This window comes from Eurosta solidaginis, chromosome 5 (assembly GCF_040869045.1).
Source record: "Eurosta solidaginis isolate ZX-2024a chromosome 5, ASM4086904v1, whole genome shotgun sequence".
NCBI lineage: Eukaryota > Metazoa > Arthropoda > Insecta > Diptera > Tephritidae > Eurosta > Eurosta solidaginis.
This window is the reverse complement of record NC_090323.1, coordinates 18,499,386-18,517,085: the sequence shown is the minus strand read 5'-3', so window position 1 is coordinate 18,517,085 and position 17,700 is coordinate 18,499,386. Positions and strand designations below refer to the sequence as shown.

Sequence of the window (17,700 nt, the reverse complement as noted above, 5' to 3'; positions counted from 1 at the left end):
AACCCAAAAAATATTTTTTTTTTTTCAAAAAATTGTTATCGCCAACGTTTTAATAACTAGTGCCTCAACTTCTGAGATATCCGATTAGTCATTTGTCGGAACCGGCCGGATCAGAACTCTATAACATATATCCTCCATACAACCGACTTTTCCGAAAATTATAAAATTTTTTGTCAATTTATGATATGCAAGCTTCAAATTTTACCAGATGCCAGTACCAGATGCAAATTTCACCACGTATTGTCTGAAAAAATCGTAGAGTAGTATATGTACATATATAATATTTACCCATACAACCGATTGTTCTGATGAGAAGCTTTTCGTAATTTCCACTCCATTTTACCATCTAGAAGCTTCCACAAACAAGCTACCACTCTTGTCAAAATCAAAATCATCATTTACTCACATACATACAAGCCAACGGAGAGATACGCACAAACACATGTAATTTTCAGCCGAAGTAGTACTCACATATACACACCCATATGGCTACAAACTAGAAATACGCATGTATATAGCTGATAACCAAGCATGAAGTTCGCTAAATTACTAGACCTTAGGAGAAATGGATGAATGAAGAAACCGAGAGTATAAAAGCAGCGCAAGCTGAGGCATGTCTAATCAGTTTGGATTTAAGCACGCTATTGGTTGTGAAGTATGTGTTATTGTGAGTACTCTCAAAGTAGTCTAATAAAGACCATTTTGCATTATTGAATATTGGAGTTATTTATTCAACAGTTTAGCGATTCGTTATCAGAAGGAAGGCTTTGGAATAAGCGGAATTCCCCAAAATTCGTTACAGTATATATTCCATTCAATCTTATGTTCAGATAAATGATTCATGGCCATAGCTACACATCTCATGCAGAAAACAAGAAACGTGAAACTTTGAGGATTACTGATCTATTATTTATTTGATATGTATCAAAAGAAAACAGCTTATGTACATGTGTTCTCTATATATTATATATATTATACAGCCGATACTTCGGATATTACGAATAGGACAAGCTCCATTCATAAAAGGTATAAAGTCTCCGGCTCATGATACTTTCGATCATTTGCTTTACAATAATTTTTTCGATAAAAATTTTATCAAATTGGGTACCTGTTCCCTCTCCGCTACTTTCGGTTTTTGTTTTCAAAGGAAGCATCGAAATCCTCAAACTCAGTGTGGGGACTTTAATCGCACTAAACCTCCCACCGTCCAATATATATTCCTTCTGATACTACCGCCAAGGATTTCGTCGGGAGATGGGTTGACTACTAGGGTCTACTTCTGTTGGGGTCTTCCAAAGCTGCTCGGCAGTTTATTAGCGCCCTCGCTAACAACATACATACATGTGTGCGCTGACACGTACAAAACGTATAATAATTATAATTTTGTTTTTTTTTTGTAATACATTTTTTTCTTTTTCTGAATTACTTTTTAAAAGCAGTCATTCGAGACTTCCTAACCACCTCATTGAGTCTGCGATGACATCACACACTTCCCTCGATTTTTCACTTTGGAGCATATGATCCACGATTATTAAGGGAGTGTAATCTTTCCCGAATATGCTGCGCAATCTACATGTGAAGTTATAAGACCTTGGGCATTCGTGGCTCATGACCTCTAGTGTTTCGCCTCCGCAGTTGTCGCATATGTTTATCTTCATGTTTGAACCGGTGAAGGTGTTTCTTAAAAATTCAATAGCCGGTTAAGAATTGAATTAGGTAAAAATCCACTTCCCCGTGCGTTCGTGTCAGCTAGCGCTTTTGTCGAGTTGTTCCATTTCAGCTGCCAATTTTGTGGGCCGATTGCTATGATAAAGGATGTACTTACACTCTTTTGACCCTGAATAAGTCAGCTCTTTCGTACCTGGGCCCGTATTACGTGTTACGATCCGTGGGAAAGCGTGCAGCATTTTCAGTGCCACTGTCTCGCGGAGGTTTCCAAGCTCCAAATAAGGGCGATAGTTGAACTTTTCGACTCCACCAATAGATTTTTGCGATTTATTCCACAAAATATTCACAATTATCGATTTAAACTGGGTGTGCTCACCTTGTGTAGGTGAAAATGTCAAATGAAGCCATCTGATAGATGCTATCGTCCAGGTGTCACTTAACTGGAGATGGTGAAAAGGGCCCTAAGGTTGATGACAGAGTTGAAGCGAGAAGCGTTGATAGATTATAAAGGTAGAAGGCTTTGAAGACGATTTGTTGTGGAAAATTGTAAAAATTGTCACAGTACCGGAAACGTTTCAAGCTTGTAAAATATATGAAAATAGAAATTGCTTCTCGCCTAGCATAGTTTATAGCAAGCACTCTGCCGTCAGCCTAAGTGTAGTACATTTTACTTCCGTTACTAAAATTTCCTTTAAAAGCTAAAAATGCTTAAAACTAAGAAAAAAGTATTGACAAAAGCGACATTATAATGCAGAGAACCCGAAATAATCACTTTAAATCGGTTAAAGACGGTTAAAGACGATACAAAAAAGACGGTAAAAATTTATAGAAATTTATAGAATCGGTAAGCAATAAGAAATTTCAATGAAATCGATAGAACATAGAAAAAAAGTAAACCGCTATCGACAAAACTAGACAATAACTGTTAAGTTTTATCTCTAGATAACAATAAGAAATTTTTAAAATCGAATAAGATCGACTTGAATTGGAAAAAAATCAGTAAAATAAAATGCATCTAATAATGACACACCCTAATGTAATATGCTCAACACATACTAATATAGCTACAATTTTGTTTGTATTTATCCTTATACATCACACACATGTATTTACCTGTACATATGCACATTATGCAAATTTACAACAACAACTACGCTATCAACAAAAACAAACATTCATCATATGCACGCAATTGCAACGACGACGCCGACTCTACTTCGATTAAATCAACCCCACCCACACACTACTTGAATAATGAAAAAATATATATATATATATATGAAAATACGAAAAACTATGGTAAAATTATTTTCTATGTCTACTACAGCAAGACTGTCCCAATGGGCGTTTGACGCCAGCTAAATTTGTGGACATGTATAAAATGTTCTTCCCATCTGGTAATGCTGAGGAGTTTTGTGATCACGTTTTTCGCACTTTCGATATGGATAAAAATGGTTATATTGATTTTAAGGTAAGTCTAAATTGAAAGACTTTATTTATTACATATAAGGCTAGTTTTATGGTATTAGGGTGGAGTAAAATTAAAATAAAAGTTTTTATTCTAGCTTGATTTAGGTAGGAATTTATATGTGACCTGGAATCATGAAACGACTCTATTGTGCGAATACATCAATACATTCTTCAATTTGTGAGTGATTCTTCTAGGAAATATAACGCTCTTTCCAATGGAATAACCCGCAGTTTTCTAACTTTCTTAGTTTTTTCACAAATCGCATTTAAAGCCAAATCGGACCACAAATACGATTTTTTGAAATATTTCAATCCATGCGCCACCTATGGGAGTTTTTTTTTATTATTATTGCATTGTCATCGGGTTCTGAACTATATTCCAATTTTCAAGATTGTAGCTTTTCGGAAAGTTAATTAATATTTAATTACAAAATTCGTTCACAACGGCCAGACGCTGCACAGAGTCAAGCTAAACAATATCTTTAAACGCGTTTTTCTCGAAAACTTGTTTTCGCACAATAGGGTCGTTTCATGATTCCAGGTCACATATGGGTAAAAGTCTAGTTGAGGGGTCGACTGCTAATACGCTACCAAAAATATCGAGAGCGGTGTCAAAAGACGCGTATTGACCTCGACAACAATAATCCGAAGGCGGAAAAAATGTATCTTTGTCCGGAGATATTTGCAGTTGAAGTTAGCGATTTTCATGTGGTTGTTGTAATGTTGGTGTACCCACAAAAACAATTGTGAACATATGTAAGTGTTTTGCGCGAATATAGTTTTGGTCTCCAAACCGGTGTTGGACCCACACAGGGTAATTTTTTATAAGCGCGGCCGAAGGCTGTCAATGCAGAAAGGTGTTCTGCGCATAAATACTAAAACCCGGTTTCGGAGGGACCCGCGGCTCATTTTTCGGGTTTTCGTTAATATATTTTGAACGAGTTGATATTTTCTTTTTCCGCCTTTGGATTGTTAATACGGATGTCGAGACGCCTTTCGTTTGACACCTCTCTCGATATTGTTGGTAGCGTATTAGCAGTCGACCCCTCAACTTTACTTTTACCTTTATATGTTGCTAGTGCCACTTCAACTCCCACTATCGCTACCTTTCTCACCTCAATTTCCTCATACATGTAAATATGGAAAGCTAGCTTCCCCTGATCGGCCGATTTGAATATCGGTTTTTTCATAAACCACTATGAAACTATATGACACTAACAAAGGCTAAATTTTCGAAATCGCATTCGTCTTGACATATAAGATAAATTCTCTTCGGAGGTCTATCGCCTTGTATTTATTTACTTTTTAATTATTGTTCTCTCCAGGAAAAAAGAATTGGAAGAATTTTTCAACAGGAATAAAAAGAATTCGCGAGAGCCAGATTCCGGGGGAATATTTGGAATTTGGTCGTATAATTTTTATATTTCGCACAACCCTAATGTACATATATTTATATGTAATGTTATGTATGAGCAGTGAGCGTATGGTTTTAATAAGTGCACAATTTATAGCTAGTATTTATGTATGTATAATAAAAATTGGGATTGTCTATAAAAGAGGAAGAGTATAATTGCCCTCCTTTGTGATTGATTCAAAATAGTTAGGAGGGGAGTAAAGAGATAAGTGTTGTGCATAATGCTGTCGTAATTGGGTTCAGCCAGTAGATGATAATAGACGTTAGAACTATGTATTTGATGATTAGGAATGCCATAAAAGCACCCTAATAAAGAGGGGTAAATAGTAAAGTGATGGGCAATTTTTACTTCCTTACACAGTTACATACAAACATAAATTGGTTTAACGAAAAAGTACCAAAAACTCGGCTAATGTAAATTTGTTGGAATTTGTTCCCAGTTCCCTGGACTTTTTCAATGTGAACACCGTGTAACGAAACATCTGGTTGTATTTACAAACAGTCAGTAAAATTTATCGCATTAGTTTGGCAAGAAAACCAATTTGTTTCGTTATTTCAACAGAAGGAAAAATTTTTCTCACAAGCTAACAAAAAGCACCAAAACAACAAACCCACAAAGAAGGTCAAACTACTAAAAAAAAAAATTACGGACTTTTACCTGCCTCAGTCAGCCACACAAATCGATCAGTAAAAACCACCCTCGCGTCTAAATGAGCACACAGCACATACACATAAATAAATATACACAAGCATCAAATTTGACAATACCTGTTCATATACCTACGAACTATAAATACAGGACAAACAACAACAACAGATTAGAACGAAAATCGACACTGATGATGGCACAACGCCGAAACCGGTTTGTCTCGAAACCAGATCATTTATCCGCCATGTCGGAAAATCAACAAAACAAAATAAGTCAACAATATTCTGTAAAAATTACAGATTCTCAATCAATCTAACTGATATTTCTGTTAAAAGAACTGGTTTAATTGGCCATTTCAACAGCGAACCTTTGTGAGACTAGTTTTAAAGAGAAACTTACATCACGGCTCTCACTACTTTGTTCTTATAACTATCATGCCACAGAAATCTGTGTCATATCAACAGCCCCTCTTGTTCTAATGTTGATGGAAATCTCTTATTTTAACAGTTTTCATTGGTATTCTTATTTATTTTTATTTATTTACCATTAATTAAACACACAACCTTAGGCTAATTTACAGTGTTTCAGCTTATAATTAACATTAAAAAATAAACAGAAATGTGGCTTACATTTGATGACCTTTTTTATGTTGATTTGACAGTGTAAACACACACTTCAAAATCAACAATTTGTGCGAAGTTGATTCTACAGCTATTTGCGATGGATAAATGTAAAAAATTGTTTCATTTGGATAAGCCGTTCCTTAGTTATGGGGCCGGCCTTTAATTCTGTCTTTAGAAAATGAAATTCCGGATTAATTCATTTCTTTCAGACTAAAAATTAAAAGTCCGAAAATATTTATTTTGAAGAACTTTTATTATAAATAGATAGCAGTTTGGGCTCTTGTTTTACGCTTTATCCTTAGATCCAGCTGTGTTTTGTATCAACTTTGGTTCAGCTACACAATTTTAACTACGTTAGCTATCAACAGGTTTTTACCTTTTACTCTCTTTCTTCCCTTTATCCCTCTTTATATTATTCTCCCGCTTCTCATTATCTCCCCTTTGTTATTCTCCCTCTTCCATCTTACTCTACGACGCCCTCTCCCATTCCTCTCTATCACTCTCCCGATCAGCCCATCCCTACCTACTTCCATTCCTCTCCAGAAAATGTATAGAAAATTTTAGAAAAAATAAAAATTGTTTTAAATATATATAATCTAGGGAAAAGTTATTTAAGTACCCAATTTCAAGCAAATCTCACAATAAGTAATATTGTGGCGAATGTTGACATCACTAGGCTGTTAGTAAATAATCACGCAACAACAAAAACATTAAAGCGAGCCACACTGATGTACATGAATACATCAATCATCATTTATACACATACATAGACGGCGACGAAGAGATAACTCTCAATCACTTGTAATCATCAGCCGAAAGTTGCTCACATACACACGCATATGGCTATAAACTACAAATATGGAAGTACTCATATAACTAATTACCAAGTAGGAGATACAACTATTCTAAAAGGCGAAACGTCTAGACCTTAGTAGAAATATGCAGACGAGGCAACAGAGAGTATAAAAGCAGCGCAACCTGAGGCATAACTAATCAATTTTGATTTAAGCACGCTATTGGTTGTGAAGTATAAGTGTTATTGTGAAGTGCTCACAAAGTAGTCTAATAAAGGCCATTTTGCATTATTGAATATTGGAGTTATTTATTCAACAGTTTAGCGATTCGAACGTTAGCAGAAGGTTTGGAATAAGCGGAATTTTCCCAAAATTCGTTACAATATTGTTTCTAATATATCTGTCCCATGTCCACTCCCCGAAAAAAAGTAAACTAAATAATAATCTAGTAAAAAGCTTTTTATATATCAAATTATATGTGATTATAATTCGATTTGTTGTAAAAAATTATAAAGTTACAAAATTAGAGAGACTATAGGTAGACAATTTTTTTTTAGCTTGATTATGACTTCTATTGATATGGTCAGTGAAATACCCAGGCATTGCACCTTCCTAACCCTATATGCCGTATCCATGAGCTCACTAATCGTTGGCCGGAATTTAGCTGTAATCAGAATCACTAAGTCGTCGGCGTATGCGACTACCCTCGTCCGTTCTGCCGTAAAGATTTCTAGAATTTCATTAACTAGCAGTATACAAAAAAGAGGCGATATCACGCCACCCTGAGGTATGCCTCTGGGAGCCATTTTTCAAATTGAGCCAGCGCTTAAATTTGGATTTACGGCCCCACTCCTGAGCATAGAATCAAACCATACAACTATAGAGTCTGGGGTGTAATTTCGTATAGATACCCTTCAGATGGCCCTCGTTTAAACGTTGTTGAAGGCACCCTCACCACACCAACATAATTGAACGTCATATATGAAAAAAAGGCTTTATAAATACTTTTTTGTAGTAAACGTCCTTTTTGAATATTACCTTCACGTTCTGCCTTGTTACAATCTCAATTATACTTGGCATTTTTAAAAAATTTATTAACTCAAACCTTTTATACTCTTTGTTATAAAAAAGTCGTAAATCTTATAAATATTTAAATATTAATTACTACTCTCATAAAATCGTGACCAAACTCAATTTGGCGTTTCACAATATAAATTGTTCTAAAAAAAAGAAAAATACACGCTCAATAAGGGTCATATTTATGTACTTTAACAGGCTGTAGTGCTCCCTCATAATATTCTTGGCAAGTTAACGGTGTTTGTCATACACAAGTACATAACCAACACAATTGTAGGTTAAATTTGTAAATACTGTTAAAAATTAAAAGCAAATATTTGGCAAAATACTTAAAGTTTTTGTATGAACAACTCGCTGCAAGTCTTTTGTTTACCGACTTAAAAAGAGAAAACACTACTATCCAGTACACTGAAAGAGAAAATTTGGTAAAATCAACCGTATTAAGGGTAAATTCAACAGATATTTTGTAAATTTTTATCCATCGCAAATAGCTGTTGAATTTCGCAAAAATTGTTGATTCAGAATTGAATGTTTCAACAGTTCGTTGGTTGGTATGATGAGCAATTTTGATGCGCTTGTTTTTACTCGACCCATTTTGTGAGTTCAGTAAACCTGTTAATGTCATTGATGGATCATATTTATACCTCTCTTATATCGGCCGGCACGAAACCGCTTAGAGTCCGGTACATGCCTGATGCCGAATGATGCACCCGCCGTTACCAGTTCATCCGCTTTTTCATTGCCGTCCGTATTCGTTTGGCTCCGTACCCATGTGTGAGTAATAGTCGCTGAGTTTGCTGCATTGCGTAGCATTTTCTTACAGTTATCGACGGCCTTAGAGGAAGTAAGTGGTGAGTCCAACGTCTTGAGCGCTGCTTGGCTGTCGGCGAAAATGCATACCTCCCGACCGTATTGAGGTACTTTGGTTGTTGAAAAGTTTTTTTTCTAACTAAAAAAAGGGGCTTGTACCCAGAATTTTTGAAGTGGTAGGCGTAGCACACTATTATCTTACCACGGTGGCCTTCCTATGGTCTGTTGACTAACAATTATTGATGTCACCCTAAGAATACTGATGAAACTGTTAAAACAACACATTTTAATTTTGTAGTCAAAAACGTTGAATTTTTATTATATTGGTAAAAAATAAAGTTGACTTTTATGTTTGTCCAAAACGGGACTTAAAGTAAGATTAAACAAAAAAAAATTTAAATATATTTTGATAAAAAGTTTGCACAATTAAAAGTTTGAGCCTAGATCCGAAACTTTTTTGTACTACAGTAAACATATAACCAAACCAAATTGGGTTTAAAGTTTAGATTATAACGGTTTTTGTGAAAACGCGTTCACAGAACTTGGTTTCAACTTTAAACCAAAGAGGTCTATCTGAATTAACTGGCAAAATAATTCGAAAATAGTCGAGAAGTGATAGCATATACATACAATACTGTTTAGGGGAAATCCTGGTTATTTCTGCACCTTCTGCTAACGTTCGAATCGCTAAACTGTTGAATAAATCACTCCAATATTTAGTGTTGCAAACTGGTCTTCAGTTAGATTGCTTCGGGAGTAGTACTTCACAATTATACTTCACAAGCAATAGCGTGTTTAAATCAAACTGATTACTGATTACTCAGCTTGCGCTGCTTTTATACTCTCCGTGGCTTCGTTCGCATATTTCTCCTAAGTTCTAGACGTTGCACCTTCTAGAACTTTTGTATCTCCTGCTTGGTTGCCATCTATATACGTGTTTATTTGTAGTTTATGTTTATCTTATAGCCATATGCGGTGTATGTGTGAGTAACTACTTCGGCTGATGATTACATGTGTCTGTGAGTATCTCTTCGTTGCCTTGTATGTATGTGTGTAAATAATGATTGATTTGTTCATGTTCACAAGAGTGGCAGCTTGCTTTATTGTTGTTGTGTCTTTATTTACTAATAATCTTGGAATGGTTCCCACATTATCCTAAAACTATCCACAATAGTCCTTTAATCAATTCTTAAAACAATTCGCCACAATACATTCCGAAATTATCCCAGAATCAGGATTGAATTTATCCCTAAATAATAGGAAAGCAACTACGAAATGGTCACAAAATAAGCCAAACAACTGCAGAAATAACTCGGAGAAAGTCCTAAAATTCTCCCTAAATGATAAGGAAATGGTCCCGAAATAATCTAGAAATGGTTCCCACATTATCCTAAAACTATCCACAATAGTCGTTTAATCAATTCCTAAAACAATTTCGAAATGATTCCTCTAAAATAGACTGAACACCATTTGGAAATTATCCGAAGATAGTGACAAAATGGTCTCGAAATTACGCCAAAGTGACCTCGAAATGGCCCGAGAACAATCCCAAAATGATTCGAAATTAGTATAAGTAAGCCGAAGGGTCCTCAAATGGTCCTAAAAATGGTATCTTCTTGGTAACATAACTGCACGATCTGAACCCGAAATGAAGCCTGACATAGTCTCAGTGCGAGGCAGGTAGCACTTGCTTCATTGCAAAAAATGTCTTAGACCTCGATCTATAACTATGACCCATATGCCAAATATAATTGGTCTAAATCTAGCGATTTAAAAAAAAATAATGGCATTCTACCCCGCCAACTTTTGATTAATTACTTCGACTGGTTTATATGGTCCTCGTGTACAATATTATTGATCTGCGTAGACATTTGTATTTAAAATTGCGCGTCGCCAGGTTTCGAGTCGAAGAGCTATGGATCTGAGTGGTTTGCTCTACCCACTAAGCTATCAAAAATTGATACTAGAAGAAGCCATAACACATCATACGTATACCAAACAAGTAGGGAAGGCTAAGTTCGGGTGTAACCGAACATTACATACTCAGCTGAGAGCTATGGAGACAAAATAAGGGAAGATCACCATGTAGGAAAATGAACCTAGGGTAACCCTGGAATGTGTTTGTATGACATGCGTATCAAATAGAAAGTATTAAATAGTATTTTAAGAGGGAGTGGGCCATAGTTCTATAGGTGGACGCCATTTAGGGATATCGCCATAAAGGTGGACTAGGGATGACTCTAGAATTTGTTTGTATGATATGGGTATTGTTACGAATATTAGCAACACTAAGTGGTACTGCCATCTCTAAGCCGATGCTAAGCAGAGCCTTGTATGCACATCCATAAATCAATCATTATGTATCTACATAAACGAATCAATCATTATGTCTACACATAACTACGTACACGCAGCGGAGAAGCAACGCACAAACACATGCAGATATCTTCAGACCAATTCTAAATATTCTCGCGGAATTTTGTTCTCGCGGATTTTTTTATTCCCGCGGAAAAATTCCTCCAATTCTGTTCTCCTAGGGAGAACAATAATTGGGGAACAGGAATTTCGAATTTTCGAAGTCCGCTGTTTTGTCAATTGAAATTTCGTTGCACATTTCTTATTTTGTTTAAAAGATTGAAAAGTTTAATTATTGTTGCAAATTTGTTGGAAATTAAGAAATAAAATATAAACAATGCACAGTATTAATTGCATTTCATGTGGTATTCACTGAAATTAGTAATGAATTGGTTCCACAGCAACATCAACAGCGGAACATAAGAAGAAGACGGCCGCATAACACAAATCTTTCGGAGTTGCCTGCTTTCGTTCAGCAAAGCAATTTTCTGGCGGCCAAGTTAAGTTGAATTCCTACTTCTTTATATGTGAAAATCTATTTAAGCCTTATTAAAAAATCCTTGCACAATTTCTGGATGGCTGCATCAAATATGTATACCAAGAGCTCTACCGTTGCTTATGATATACTTTTCGACGTAAAATAAATATTGTGGTTGTTGTTGTTGTTGTTGTATTAACAGTGATAATATTGGGGTAGAATGTAAATACATATTTTAGCACAAGTATGTACAAATAAGTGTTCTTTCTTAAAAGAACCAATTTCCTTTAACTATTTTGATGCATTCCCTTTAATTTAACTAGTGAAAAAACTCCTATGAAATGGTAGAGAAATCTCCCTCTCCCTCACATTCATAATACCTACTTTTCTCCCATAACCGGTTTCCGCTTTTTCGAACATTGTTCAGAATAGGAGGAAAGGGAGAAGTGAAAAAACTCACAAGGAATTTTTATTTAGAATACGAGGAATGGGAGAAGGGAAAAAACTCGCACGGAATTTTCGTTTAGAATTGAGCTGCTTATCTGAGATATGCAATTATAATTGTGGAAGTGTCGCTCACAAACACACGCGCATATGAGAGCTATACACGTACATCTGTAGTTATAATTATAGCAGATAACCAACTAGTAGATTCTAGAACAGAAGCGCCTAGAAGATGCGAACGAGGAAATCAGAGAGTATAAAAGGCAACAACAGTAGAGGCGCAATAAATCAGTTTCGATTAAGCACGCTATCTGTCGAGCAATAGTAGAGTTATTTATTGTGAAGTACTTGAATAGCCCATTTTGCATTATTAAATATTGGAGTTATTTATTCAACAGTTTAGTGATTCGAACTTAGCAGAAGGTTGGAAATAAGAGGATTTGCAGTAAATTCGTTACAATTGGTGTCAGAAGAGGAATTGTTGAATAAATTCCGAAGATTGGGAATACAACTTGTACATGGCAAAGTTCAGTGAATTGACGATCCAGCAACTGAAGGAGGAGTTGGAAGTCCGTGGATTGGCTACTTTTGGTGATAAATCCCAGCTACAAAAACGACTAAGTGTAGCTATGGTATTTGAAGGAATCATCAATGCTGAGGAGTATGTCTTTCATTATGATAGTCTACAGCTCCGTTGCTGTAGTTGTTGGGGATGTAGGATCTGATGCGGCTGACGGCGACGGTGGCGCTGATGATGTGTGAGTGCAGTCCTTAATTGGGAAATATCACGAAACCCACAATTGAGAATATCGATCAATTTAATAATAAATTCAGTACACTACGTGGGAATGCTTGTTGTTGTGGGCGTTGGTGGCGGCGGCGAGAGTTAGAGCGTGGTGCCGGTGTCGGAGGCACTTGAGGTGTTGGTGCGGCGTGGTTCGATGGTGTTGGTTGTGGTGGGGCCCGGTGGAGCATGGTGTGGTGTGGAAGTGTACAAATGCGGCACATAATGGGCGACGTACATTCACTCGTCGCGTGTGATAGCGCCAGACAATTGGTACAATACCCATGGGCTCGTGCCAGGCGGTATCGCTGCGGCGGCTGCATGCCTCGAAAGAGTGGGCAAGTACGTAGCGCGTGATGGCGAGCGCATACGCGGCATTGCATGAAATTATTGTTGGAGTTGTTGTTTTGCCGCTCGGCGTGATTGTTAGCTACCACCACCTGAGAGCGTATCGACGTTCTTGACCTTGGAGTTGGTGTTACATCCATGTTCGCCTGAAACAAGTCGTATCCATATGACTTTAGTGAGGGGTATATTGATAATTGTAACTATGAGATGAAGCGGGATTTTAATTGTTATTTTTGGGATTAGGCGGATACGGTGATTTGACAGGATAAATCCTTAGGACGAAGCGGTCTTGTGAGTGGGGTGGTAACGAAAATCTGCACGGTCGCTTCAGGGCTGGGCGGACGATCCGCCGGGGCAGAAAACATAGTTTTACTATCGGCCGTGTGAGAATGCCGGATTGGGTGCGCACCTCGACGATACGAATGTGGGCATCCGGGCCGAGGCGTGCTCGTTCGATGCGTCCGAGGCGCCATTCGGTGGGAGGAAGTGTATCGTCCTTGATGAGGACACACTCACCGACTTTTGGCTCAATGCGGGTGTCTTTCCAACGATACCGTTTGTGGAGGTCCTTGAGGTAGTCCTCCTTCCATCGTCGACTAAACTGGTGATGGATAACCTTGACCTTTTCCCATCGGTTTAGCAGAGATAGGTTCTCATGGTCGGGTTCAGGAATCGCTAATAAAGGGGTTCCCCTAAGGAAATGTTCCGGGGTGAGCGCGGTAAAGTCAGAGGGATCCTGAGATAGCGGGGAGATGGGGCGTGAATTTAACACGGCCTCTATTCGTATTAGCAGGGTGGTAAATTCCTCGAAAGTGAATTTATGAGGTCCGACTGTCTTCTTGAGGTGGGTTTTAAAACTTTCGACCGCAGCTTCCCATAAGCCGCCCATATGAGGAGCGCTGGGGGGTATAAACTTCCATTTTATGCCTTGACCGGCGTATTTTTTGACGACTTCTTGCGATACTTCGTTGGAAAAGGTCACAAATTCCTTTTCCGTAGCTCTTTTGGCACCTACAAAGGTTGTGCCATTATCGCTCATCATAGTTGCGGGATAGCCTCGACGTCCAACAAAGCGGGCAAATGCAACCAGAAACGCCTCAGAGGTGAGATTTGAGCACAACTCGAGATGTACCGCTTTTGTCGTGAAGCAAACAAAAACGGCCACGTAACCCTTCACGAGGGTAGGCGATCTTAGCATGGATGCTTTTATCAAAAAAGGGCCGGCAAAATCAAAACCCGTTGTGGTGAAGGGGGGAGCGAAAGTGCATCGTGTGGGTGGCAAGGCTGCCATTATTTGGGAGCGCATTTGCTGCTTGTGGACGGTGCATGTTTTACATTGAAAAATGCATTTATGGATGAGTGGCTTAAGTCGAGGAATGTAAAGTTCTTGTCTAATCGTTTGCTGAATGAGACGGACTTCGGCGTGCAAGAAAAGTTCATGCAGGAAGCGTAGGAAAAGTGCAGCATATCGGGATTTTTCCGGGATAATAATGGGGTGGCTTTCGTTGTAGGTTAGTGTTGAGTCAACTAGGCGACCGCGGACTCGGAGCAATCCATCTTCATCCAAATATGGATTAAGGGTGAGTAGGGGGTCCGTTTGTCGATAGGCTGCGAGGCTAACAACGATGCCTTTTCCTTGGGGAAATATCGCGACTGAGTTAAGGCGATTAGCTTGAGTTTCGTGTTTCGGAAGTCGTCGTGTGTAAGGGTTAACGGGGATGTTGGTATGTGGCCCGCGCGGGTTTTAAGGCTGCGTATGAAATGCAGCACGTGAGTTAAAACTCTCAGGGCACGCGGAAACGAGGAAAATCTATCCAGAATGTCGTGTTCTTCTTCGCTGACATGTAATGCTTCGATTCGGCGCACTTCGGGTGGACTTATGAGAGACTGATGAGCCATTCTGGGCCTTTCCACCACAGGGAGGAAGCTTCCAAATCAAGAGGATTGCATCCTCTTGTGCCCATGTCGGTGGGGTTTTTGGAACTGCGTACATGTCGCCAAGTGGCGTTTCCAAGCAGATCGATTATTTGCGCGGTTAGATTTGCTACGAAAGTTCTCCATGTATAGGGGGGGGCTTTTCTAGCCATGCGAGAACTATTTCGGAGTCCGACCACAGCGTCAAGATATGCGGGCTGAGATTGAGTTGGGATTGAACGACGGAGACTAGCTTCGCTAGGAGCAGAGCTCCATACAATTCCAACCGTGGCAAGCTTGTGGATTTTAGGGGTGCCACTTTGTTTTTAGAGACTAGGAGATGAGAGGTTGTGTTTTGTCCTACCGTCGTTCGGACATAAATGCTGGCGCAATAAGCTTTCTCCGACGCGTCGCAAAAGCCATGCAGCTCCGTGGGTTGGTCAGGGGAGTAATTGACCCAACGAGGAATTTGAATCTCTGTTATGGCGTGGAGGTTATGTGCGAACTGCGTCCACTTTACGAAGTAGGGGTTTCACCTGTTCGTCCCAGTCAGTTCCGTCAAGCCACAGCTCTTGCAAGAGAATTTTGGCTTGAATCATTATCGGCGTTAGCCATCCTGCGGGGTCGAATAGTTTTGCGACGGAAGAGAGAATTTGTCGCTTTGTGCTCGCGGTGGTTACTGGGATGGATTCAACGGTGTACGAAAATGAGTCCTTTATGGCATTCCATTGAATCCCGAGCGTTTTCGTCGTACTTGTTTTTTCGAACTCGAGAAACTGGGAATCCAGCAAGTCTGGTGTGGGAATAGTTTCAATTATTTCAGGATGGTTTGCCGTGATTTTTCTAAGGGGGAAGCCTGCTGACGTAAGGGCTTGCCTGACTTGCGAGAGGGACTTTGAAGCTGAGAGGATGGAGTGCCCGCCAGAAAGTATGTCGTCTACATATGTCTCGTCCTTTAATATCTGAGATGCTTTAGGGAAAGTATTATTGACGTCTTTAGAGAGTTCGTGCAAGGTACGTATTGCTAGATAGGGAGCGCAATTAAGACCGAATGTGACGGTTTTAAGCTTAAAATCTTGAATTGGACCATTGGGGCCTGAGCGAAAAACAATTTTTTGGTAATCTTGGTCCTCCTCATGTAAGAGAATTTGGCGGTACATTTTTTCTACATCGCCGTTGAAAACAAATTGGTACGTTGTAGGGTGGGACCGGTATAGAGAACATCATTCAGAGAATTACCGGAAGTTGATTTCTTTGATCCATTAAACACACACGTACCTTGGTAGTTCTTTTTTCGGGCTTTAAACCCGCGTGGTAGGTAGGTAGAACGACAAGTATTTGTTGTCTGAGCATTTTTCGTAGGAAGTGGTTTCTTCCATATGACCTAGGGTGAGATATTCTATTAAGACTTGGTCATATTGGGATTTAAGCTCGCCTTTTTTGAGAAGATTTCTCTCCATGCTAAGAAATTACTGGAGAGCTGAAGTTCGGGATCTACCTAACGCTACCTGTTCTGGGAAACTGCGTCTAAAGCGGAGTCGCACTACATAGCGACCGTCATCTCTGCGAGTGGTGGTGGACTGGTACAATTCTTCGCATATAGTGTCTTCAACATTAAGACACTTGGGGGTGGATACTTCTTCCAGTTCCCAGAATTTTCTGAGCTGCGAATCGAGGGAGTTCCATACTTCCTCCACCTGGGTTGAGAACGAAACTACTTTGCTAGGGACTTGACCACTAAGGATCCACCCAAATATGGTGTTTTGCGCTAGTATGTTCGGGGAGATTTTTTCAACACCTTCTATCACTATCTGCGGGATAAGGTCACTGCCAATGACTAAGTCTATCTGGGATGGAGAGTGGCAGTTTGCATCTGCGAGGGTTAGATGCGCCCATTTTTCACGCTGTCCTTGGGTGGGATTAAATTTGGGTAACACCTTGGTTAACTGGGGTAGGACAATAGCTTGTGCTTGGATCCTTGTGGTTAAATCGTTCGAGACTAGAGTTAGAGCGCATAGTTTTTTCGATGTTTGAACTACTCTTCCATCCATGCCTGATATTTCGAAATTAGATGCTCGGCATGGTAGACGCAGTTTTATTTGAGCTTTGGAGGAGACAAAGCTCCGTTCTGACCCTTGGTCAATTAGGGCTCTGAGTTTGAAGAGTTCACCTCGGTGTTCTACTGAGACGATTGCCGTCGGGAGTAGTAATTTACTTTCATTTTCCGAGCAGAAAAATTGTACGTGGGCATTTTTTGAATACGTTGGTTGATCGCGGTTGTCTTCCGGAGAGTGGGGAGTTGGGAGACTGACATCCGTTGGGGTGGTAGTTGCTACTTGGGCTAAGGCTTTATACATTCTTGGTATTGATGATGTGGTGGAGGTCGCATCATCATGGAGATCTGAGTTGTGCCGTTGTCGGCAGTGAACACACTTGAATGTGCTTTTGCAATTTCTTAGAACGTGGGACTGGGATAGGCAGTTAAAGCACATATGATTGTCTCTCACGAACTTGTTCCGATCATGGACTGGCATTCTAGCGAATTTTGCACAGCTGTACAGGGGGTGCTCGGAGGTTTTGCAATATGCGCATTTGTACATTGTGCGGTGTTCTGTAGCATGGAATTGAATCCTCGGATTGGATTTTTCGTGATTGTTACCTCTGAATGCATGATTATTTTGTTTAGAGTAGCTTGTGCTAGCGGGGCCGATGTGGGTTTAGAGGGGCGCCATTGGTCTACCCTTCTACCACCTCATAGCGAGTAGTCAGAAACTAGTTCATTTGGGATCAGTTAGGGAGATCTTTCTGGAGGTTAGAGACTGTTCCCACAGGGTTACCGTGTTCTCCGGGAGTTTAGAGGTGACCAGATAAA

General features: G+C 39.3%; 2 protein-coding genes across 9 annotated transcripts in view; both read left to right on the top strand.

The window, feature by feature from the left end:
* Nucleotides 1–17,700, top strand: part of Nca (neurocalcin homolog) — a 104,999-nt gene that overhangs the window by 34,297 nt on the left and 53,002 nt on the right. The window lies entirely within an intron of this gene.
* LOC137253980 (neuronal calcium sensor 2) overlaps nucleotides 1–17,700 on the top strand; it is a 79,527-nt gene that overhangs the window by 34,298 nt on the left and 27,529 nt on the right. For 7 of the 8 annotated variants that reach the window (XM_067791601.1, XM_067791596.1, XM_067791598.1 and 4 more), the window contains one exon: nucleotides 2,996–3,139. The exons of the other annotated variant lie outside the window; for it this stretch is intronic. In XM_067791601.1, the coding sequence (XP_067647702.1) occupies nucleotides 3,041–3,139 (99 nt within the window). In that variant the 5' untranslated portion in view covers nucleotides 2,996–3,040. The remainder of the gene's footprint in view (nucleotides 1–2,995; nucleotides 3,140–17,700) is intronic. 8 annotated transcript variants of the gene reach the window in all.